We start from the raw sequence: 9,979 nt of genomic DNA on the forward strand, positions 1-9,979 counted from the left end.
TCAACGATTTGTGCAATCCTGTCGCGACACGAGTTGGCAATGACGTTTTATCGAATTATAGGAGTTTTTTTTAGCATGTTTGTACGAATACTGTCGCAATTTTTTCGCCATGATATAGGAATCCGAACTATAGGAATTCGTGTTATAGGGTGGTCGACTGTATAGGATTATCAAAGCAGTGATAGGTAGAAATAAAAACTCTTTCAGTGCCCACAGGGCAGAAAAGTAAACAAATTGAATTTTTAATAAATAAAACTGGACTGACCTTTTAAATTTGGATCGAAGTAAGAAGGTCGTTCGTACGCCATCGTTTGGTTAAAAACAGCACCGGCAGCTTTCAATCTGGGATAAATGGGAGACATTCTGAGACAACGACCAGTGTTGAATTCGGCGAAAGGATAATGAAGAGAATAATGAAGACCTACGTAAGTTCAAATAAAATCTTAATATATTCAAACTTTTGTAATCTTTTTTTTTTTAACATATAGAGAAAAATTTCCATTTCAGTAAATATTGAGTTTGTGTAAAGCCTACTTGGAACTTCTCTCATTCTGTCTCTCAGAAATAATGGATTATTATGTAATCCCAAGAATCTTCGTATGTCCAAGTCCCACACGTCGATCGTTGGTTCTCCGTGATGCATCCATTCGGCCGTCACTTTACCTACACCGCCTGCGGCTTCAATGCCGATCGACTTCATTCCGCTGGCAATGAAATAATTTTTTACCTGAAATAATAAATAAAATGTTTCAGTGCAAGGAGACAGAGATGTTTGTTGATTGGGCTATTTAAAAATTGAACAGAATGAACGATTGAGTTATATTTTGTGTAGAAGAATTTTCGTTTTGATTATGCACGAATAGTGCGATTGAATTTTTCAAAATTTAAGAAAACAGAGATAACTGAAAATGTGCTGGATACTAAGCGGGAAGAAATACGAATATATTATAAAATAGTCAACTACAGTCGTTGAAATATCTGCATTGGAATGAAACGGATGTGAATAAAAAATTTTTAAATACACCTATAAGTCTGTTGAACAATAAATGCACTAATAGATCATCCATTCCTTTAACATTTCTAAAGAATGAAGCGTGGAATAAGTGAAGTGTGAATTAACAAAAGAACGTATACCAAATTAGACGAAATCTGAAATTGACTTTCTGTGCAAAATTGAATAATACATGAAATTCAAAATTACCTTAAATTAATAGTGAATAAATTTGAAAACTTAGAAGTATGCCAAAACATAATGCCAAAAATTAAAAATAACAGGAATAGTTGGTGATATTTACAATTACAGAATGAAATGGAAGGAATATGTGAAGAGACAGGACAGAGATAAATGGCTTGAAGTTGTCTTATTATATATGCTTGAACAAGACCCACAGATAGACCCAGGAAACTATGGAAATATGATTTTTATGAATGGTACAGGTAGATTTCCTAAAGAAAGAAGACAAGAAGAAGAAAAAAATTAACTTCAATAAAACTTAAAAAAAAAAAAAGCAGAATGTTGGTTTAAAAGTCTTAAACTAAAATTTATTTATTGGATGTGAATCAGTTTTTCATATTACTCATAATTCAGTCAACTACATTATCTAGTCAAAATATTCACCAAATGCTTAATTCACTATTTAATTAATTTAAATCAAATTGATTTTTAACTTTTACTGTACAAAACAGAGTTTAAAAATTAAACCAGACATTTCTGAAATTCAATATAAATTTGTTCATAAAGCTGATTTATTGTGACCTGGCTGGAGTGATCTGTGGACAAAATTGACATTCTACTTTCAATGTAATGACAAAAATACTGTTTGTTATATTCTTGCTTAACTTTAGCATAAATAAACTGACTTATTGACAATTTTATACTTTTTCCACACTGATTAGATTGTTTGTAACTGACAGAAACCATTTTATTCCACTGGTTTTCATGAAAATGAGAGATAATTTATGTCAATTGTGACAACTATTTTACAGAGCTATATAGAAATACAATTTATAAATAAGCATCTCAAAAACCAAACTGATCAACTCCATAAAATAAAAAATAAAAAAATTGATGTTATAAATATTATTTGCATATTTCCAGTTACACTTAAAATGGCAGATTTCATTTTGTGATATTAAATAGAATAATGGTAGTGTTTGGTTTCTGAAAAGTTAAACACTAATAATGAATACTAAAATTGAGAACTTTATAGACAGCAGAGTTGATGTCCAAGACCCTCAATTATGTATTAGATTTGCAAATATGTTTGTTTATGTTTATGTACAATAAGAGCAGAATAGTGTTTTAGTTCATATTTATTGTAATTAACATAATCAACAGTAGTTCTTACGGGATATTTTATTTTGTGAAAATAATCTGAAAATGCTGTCAAATTTATCTTGAATTGAAGACCACATTTTATAAATTTGTATTTTAATGATGATAATTTAGTTATTAAGAGTATATATTTAAAATGAAACATATAAAGACTTTTTTGTTCATTTATGTTTATATATAAAATTAAATTTATCATTATAAATTATATTTATACATTATAATGTCAGCCATAAATTGTAAATTTGTCCTTTGGATTACCAAGTGACAACATCATTATAGACTAACATTATTTATTCAAGATTAAATAAAATAGAAAACTAAATTAATAAAACCTTTTATATTAAAACTTTATAAAAAAAATTAATTCAAATACTACCTCGGGTGCTTCACCAAGAATCCACTTGCAGTCGGGTGTAAAGCTCTCGGCTCCATTACATAATCTATCAATTTCCACATCGCCTAAAGATGGGATGCGAAACAACATTTCTTGCAATAATACATCTGAAATTAGTAAATTAACATATTACATATGTAAAATTCAATTTTTATAATTATGGAAAATAAAATATACACTCATCTATGTGTCTTCAAATATTAGTTTTAAAAATATTGAGGTCGTTTCGGAAGTAAACAAAAAATTTTCAATTATTTTACAGCAAGAAAATTTTGATTTTTAAAAATATTTTTGAAGCATTTTAATCTGTTGGTCTAAATAGTTTTAATATAATATAACAACAATTTACATTAAAATATATCAAAAATAACCAAACAGAATAATACATACAAATAATAAAAAATTTTACATCCAACAACCTTGTCTTTACTTTAGAATATCATGAGAATCAAGATATTTATTTAAATGTTAAAATGGCAGGTATATAAATTTTCAAAAAACAGTTTTAAATTCTTATATATAAAAGTGTGAATTTATTCTCATTAATTACTGAACTCAGTGGCACACCTGGATGTGCCACTGAGTGCAGTAATTACTTTGGGAGTGCCAGGGCCAAGGGGTCCTGGCACCCCAAAGTAAAAGAAACACTAGTAAATTTTCTAAAAATATTCTTCTAATTAAAATTCATTTTTTTATTTATATTATGTTATGTGTTCTATTTCTATATTACTTATGAATTGGTGGTCACATAAGGTGGAATTTTATTGAATTTCAATTAAAAATTTTTTTATCCATTCAACTTGGCTCCCCCAAGATTAAATCTTGAGTGCGCCAATGACTGCATTAATAAAGCTTGCATAAATATGCAAACTTTCAAGTTTATAACAACTGCTGAACCAGGAAATAATATCAATAATCAAAAGTAGCAGAATTTAATCATTCTTTAGTTAAATATATTTTTATAGAGAGTGCTGCCTCTTTCCCCATCATCTGAATGGATAAATGCTTACATCAAATATAAGTTGTCTTTGAAGGATTAGAAAATTTTCAAATATTGAAACTAATAAATACAATTTCCCAATTGCATTCTTCATTACAATATGAATATGCAAAATTAACTTAAAACGCATTGAATTAGTCTTTTCAATAAAGTAATATTCTAATTAAATTAAGTAAGGTAATGTAATTATTTTAAAAGTTTTTTGTAGAGATCAACTTGGTTTAAGAAATAGAGAACTGACAGTAGAGATTTTTGTTTTGCTAACTTCCAAAGATAGAAAAAAGTATCCCACCTATCTAATGTCAATATTCATACTCTATTTTGTAAGAACTCGCATTTAATAATTCTAATTTCACAACTGATAAATGAATGACAGAAAGAACACACTTCTGTAACAAATGGATCAATTTACTACAATTGTAATAGCTATCAAATATATTTTAATCAAAGAATACTTCAAGATAAATATCTCAAAGTATTCTTTGATAACTGGGTTAAAATCTGACTCTCTCTCATCTTAGAGTGAGTTAATTTTTAAAAAATGTAACATTTACAAAACAATTAATATGTCATCTTCTAATTCATATTTTTTAATAAACTAGGCAATATCTTCTTCTTCCAATTCAATTGTTTTGCTTAACAAATATAATCAAACACCAAACACTTGCTGAGCTTACTATTAATTTAATATTCAAATGCTTTCAGACTACTTTAATAGGCCATCCTCAGGAAATTACTGTTCTACAATCGAACACAAAACTTTTCAAACATTCTTTAATTAAATTTAAAATTTCTAAAATATTTTAAAAATCTTTACATTAAACTGTAAATATTAAATAGTTAACAAAATACTAACATATTATATAATTAAACAGAATATAAAAATAAACTAATATAACGAAAGTATACATTAAACCCGTTAAAATACAACCACCACAAGTTTAAAGGATTTTTAATTCCCATTTCCTTTTCTATCACATATTTCCAGGCCGTTGGAAGAACATTAGCATTCTTGGCATTTAAGCAATTGTTATTTACTTTACTCTCATATATCTCCATTCTCCAACGATTGCATTGGGTGTAGAGAAAATGGAGATATAGTCAGGTAATACTATATTTAATATTAGAAAAAAATACCATTTTGTTTGTAAAGGAATGTTTTTCCTAAAAAATAACTAAAACTAATTTAATATTGAGTCATAAAAATCCAAATAAATTGCAATAGGAAAAAAATAAGAAGTTGTTATTAAATGTAATTTTTAATTACTTTATTTTGTAACTGAATTTTCAAATGTTTTTATTCTTATTAAATTTATCTAATGTTTCAACTTTACTGACTTAATATAATTTTATTTACAAAATCATCCCTGCATTACAGTGCACCACAGAGGTTAAATAAATTCAAAGTTACATTTGAAGAGTACAACTCAAAATCATGACAATAAAATAATATATAACATTTATTTGACAAATATTTCAAAGAAATAAAAGTGATTACATTGTGCATACATATATAACTTGTGAACATTGAAAGGATACAAATTAACTGGAGTTATACAAAATATATACAAATATTCACTCCTCAAAAATTAAATTGCAACACCATAAAGGAATGCGTTTAGCAACATGCAATTTGCAGGACCGGGAGAGGTGACAAAGATATGCAAATGAGTAAATTTGCATAAGCATTAGGTCGTGTGGTAAGTTTCAGGCTATAAAGACCAGCAGCTGGCTTGGGCATAAATGCTATCAGCAATGATTTATAGCAGCCAAACTTTTGAAGAAGTGTAGAAAATGCCTCAGAGATGACAGCAAGCTGAATTCCACCAGTTAACAACTGTGAAACAAGACCATATCCTTGAGCTTACACAACCTTGGTTTATCAATGTGCACAGTTGCCAAGCATGTTGGGCACGATGTGAGTACCATCCAGTGATATGTGACACGATAGACACAAACTTCTGTAGACATGCTGAAGAGGAAGTAGATCGCACTAGCACAGGAAAGAGCATGCAGATTACCAAATAATGTTCAAAGCACTGATTGAACATTTTAAGTTCCAGACCCTGGCTGAAATGGGCCCTGAATGTTTCAAGCAAAAGCCTATACTATAATCAAAGCAGTTGTTTTATTGATTAATAATAAAAAGATTTCAAACAACTGAAGGAACCAAGGCCCAAACATATCAAGCAAAAGCCTACACCTGTGATCAAACAGTTTTTTTTTTTATCACAGATATAGGCTTTTGCTTGACATATTCAGACCTCAATTCAGATTGGTTGAGCAATTCATATTTTCAGTCAAGGGCTAAAAGCATTTTTTTGGAGATGCAAGTTCTGTTCTTTGTAGTGGGAGTGGGATCGGGAAGAGAGGGTCTTATTAAATTTTGAACCATAGCTCAAAGTAAAGTTTTTCCACCTCTGAGACTAATAATGATAACTGATGATGATTGTGTTATCAGCAACATCTTGAGGTACTGCAAAAATACAACTTAAAAAATTCCTATTTACTTAAACATAGTAACTATAACTGAATGTTGAATACAATAAGTGAAGTATGTTTTAACTTATAAACTGTAGGACATGCTAATTCTCTTAACATTAAGCAACTGATTATAATATCAGTGAATGTTTTTTTTGTCTTTTTCCAATCTGTGAACAGTAAGGACTTTTTAATCATACCTATTGTGAGTTCAACTAGGCCTACATGACGGCAGTCGGGTAGTGAGAGAAAAGCCCAACATATCTGGACAGACAGTCCATGAAAAATTTCTGAGAACTGCTCATTAGAATTTGGTCCCAAGTCTCCAGAGTGAGAGACTGTTATCTTAGCAATTCAGTCATTTGGTCATCCTATATTAATAATTACAATAAGCAGATTCTACTGCATTAATTAACAAAAAATTAGCTATTTCATAAATAATATCACTTCCAACATAAATCTATAACTATTAAAAACACTTAACATCTCAAAAATGATAGTATTGAATCAAATATCAAGATCCAAAATTTCTTATAAAATTAGAAACTTTGATTTTATAACAATATTTTTGTATTTTATTAAACATTTTGTATACCAAACAATCTATGTTATCCAAGTTTTTGATTAGCCAATATACCCTCAAGTATCACATTATCTCAGATAATCAGAACTCCATCGCATTACAAACTTTAAATGTTTTAAAACTAATTTAAAATATTTTAAATGTATTTACAAAATTGATCCCAATCTTCTGGCAATGGTTTTGAAGGATCGACTATGTCATTCGGGTCTAAAGGTTTTGAAACTGGTTCAAATCCACCGGCAAGAAATCTTCCATTATTTTCTCGAATGTAAAAATAACCATCATAATCTCTTATAACTAAAATTTGAAAACATAAAAAATTTACTATTTTAACAGTTTATTTTTTATAAATACTAAAGATTTTAAACTAAATTGAAGAAAATTTTATCAAATACCTGGCATCATCGGATCCAAATTCTTAACTGGTAAAGTATGCAGAAAATGATGTTCACAGGGATACAAAGGAATTTTGACTTGTGGATGACAAGATTCACCAATACGTCGAGCCCACTAATAAAATCATAAATTTCTATCTGATATTCTGCATTAATACAAAAAAACTTGCATTTACAGAAGTTTATGTTTATTTGAAAAATATTTCAAATTTCTTTCCAGCTTAACTGTAATACTTATACTCATATAATTAGTATTTATAATTAGAAAACATACTTAAAATAATATACTGTAAAAATCAATCTTTAATGAGTTAATATTTTTTATTAATATCAATATATTCCAACTCCTAGGTTTTGAAAATAGAACTGAAATATTCAAATTAACAAAGTACAGTAAAAATAAATTTTGGAGATTTTTTATATTACATAATTTTATTTTTTCTAGATCTAAACCTTGCTCAGATTCATTTATTTACTTTGAAAAGTAAAATATTAATAGTTTTTATTTATCCTGATTAAAGAAAATGTAAGATTATAAGATTATAAGATCTCTCAATTTTATTAACACAAAAAAATAATTCATATACCATTAAGTCTATTTAAATACTTACTTTTTTTTTATAATTGCAATTGTTAAATCAGAATTTTAATAACAGTAATTCTTGTAAGTCTACTACAACTTCAATTAATAAAGATCATTGAAAAATTCATTTGTTTATTCAAAAAGTTAAAATTGTGTAGTGACTAAGATATATCAAAATATATATAGTCTTTTTGTGGGGTGACAAATTGAGGACTTCACAATTAAAAGACATATTGATGGAACAAATATTTTATATTAATGAAAGAAGAAACAAAAAAGTAACAATTTGGTTCAATAAAATCACAACTAAGTTCTTATCAGTTACATAGTTGTCTCGATATTATCCTCTACTTACATAGGTAATTCTAAGTCAGACGCTAATACCACTGTTACGCGATTATTTCTAATATAAACAAATATTTACAAGTTGGTATATCAGGCTAGTTAAGCATTCTCTTTAGTACAATTTCTTAACAGAGTTTGATGCTCTTTGTTATCCAACATGTGGTCATCACTTGGAACAAAAAAATAAACACAAAAGCAACGAAATGAACATCTCGCTGAGTAAAACTGATTCCTAGGTGCGTTCTTACATGAAGTATTCGGCAATAGGAATAAAATTTCACTCAATGGGTTTGGATTGTCCTTTGCACATATCAGTCCAATATCCTATCACTTCTGTTGTATCATCACTATGACCTTATCTCACCTTTAGTTCAGATGGGTGCTCGAGAGTCCATTCCAATCTGAAGAATCCAAAGAAAAAGGGGCTTAACCATATGAGACATGCACCTTTTATAACTGGTGCCATCCAGGAACTTGTCCAATCATGTGATACTCTTCTTAGCCAATCTCTAGCTACAACCGCTGGGACCCCAAAAAGGTGACATAGAACACACCACAGAACATTACGTTTAACAAAAAAAAAAAAAAAAAAATGATACAATTCTACAAATTTCGGTACAAAATAAGGCAGTGTTTATGTAAATTACGTAAAATTAATTAATATTTTAATAAAATTTTAGCGAAATTATTATTGATTATTAAAGTTTTGACTGGTTTTTTTATAGCGAAAGACTGAGAAATTTTTTCTTATTGTATCTCTCGTTGTTTTTATAGTGTTTAACTGACTTTTGAGCCGTATGTATTATAAAAGAAAATTTTGATGTTCCTTTTACGCCGTAATTAATAATTTTATTTCGAAATAAAAGTTTCAAAATGGGAAATTGTTGAAAAATATTTATCTTATAAAAATGATGTTTAAAAGCATCTTTTAAAAGTAACTATTGTAATATAATACTGTAATATTACATTTAAAAAATTAAAAATAAAAAAGAAATTTAAAGAATTGGGTCTTGAAAATGTTACAAAAGTTTATGCTTGAAGATTCTACTTTGCTATCATTTTAAAAGATCGTCATATTTTCAAAGAGACTTTCTATCAGAAAGGAATCATTTTTCTTCCCTTTTAAAGCAGCACATTTAAGTTTTATAAGTCTATAAATTTTTTTTCTTATAAAAATTTATCTTATAAAATTTTAATTGACTATTTAAGCACATTTAACTTTGAAAAGATTGCTTTAATGTTGTTTAAATTAAACTTTACACCATAAATTTTAATAAAATAAGTATTTTAAGCAGTTAAAACTAATTAAAATTACATTAATATAATTATTAAAATATGAAGTTTAATATTTAAATTACAATTTAATTCAATGAAGTTTTGAAAATTTCATGAATTTTTTTAATATAAATTGTATTTTTAAACTTTAGTTACGTTAAGAAACTTATTAATCATTTTTATAAGTAAAGTACTATATTATAATTTTTCAGTTCATTACAATAAGATTCGATAACACTTTCTTTAATTACTAAGAAATAAATTAAAGATGAAGCTTATCTATTTTAAAGAATGATTTTCTTCCAATTTCCTCCGGCAATTAAACTAAATAAGAGGAGAAAAATGAAAATTTCAAGTAAAAAATAATGTATGTATATTTTCCTTTCATTTTTGATGATAAATCAAACTAAAATAGAAAGTTAAAAATATTTTTAGTATCGATATTTATCAGAAAGCTCGTTAATTTCTCATTATAATTTCATTAAACATTCAATATTTTGTGTTTGCAAAAGCCACTTATCTTCATTAAAAGAATATTTTTAATATAAGCATCAATAGGGGAGAAATATGACTAATTTAATATATGCA

General features: G+C 27.4%; 1 protein-coding gene across 3 annotated transcripts in view; it reads right to left on the reverse strand.

Annotated features, from left to right (window-relative positions):
• Positions 1-55: 55 nt before the first annotated feature.
• LOC111637202 (pyruvate dehydrogenase phosphatase regulatory subunit, mitochondrial-like) overlaps positions 56-9,979 on the reverse strand; it is a 27,919-nt gene continuing 17,995 nt past the window's right edge. For all 3 annotated transcript variants that reach the window (XM_023382633.1, XM_023382636.1, XM_023382635.1), the window contains exons 8-12: positions 7,189-7,303; positions 6,944-7,090; positions 2,712-2,836; positions 535-727; positions 56-421 (exon numbers count right to left, since the gene is read on the reverse strand). In XM_023382633.1, the coding sequence (XP_023238401.1) occupies positions 243-421; positions 535-727; positions 2,712-2,836; positions 6,944-7,090; positions 7,189-7,303 (759 nt within the window). In that variant the 3' untranslated portion in view covers positions 56-242. The remainder of the gene's footprint in view (positions 422-534; positions 728-2,711; positions 2,837-6,943; positions 7,091-7,188; positions 7,304-9,979) is intronic.

The sequence above is a fragment of the Centruroides sculpturatus genome, unplaced genomic scaffold, assembly GCF_000671375.1.
Source record: "Centruroides sculpturatus isolate CEXI.00-Female unplaced genomic scaffold, Cexi_2.0 scaffold900, whole genome shotgun sequence".
NCBI lineage: Eukaryota > Metazoa > Arthropoda > Arachnida > Scorpiones > Buthidae > Centruroides > Centruroides sculpturatus.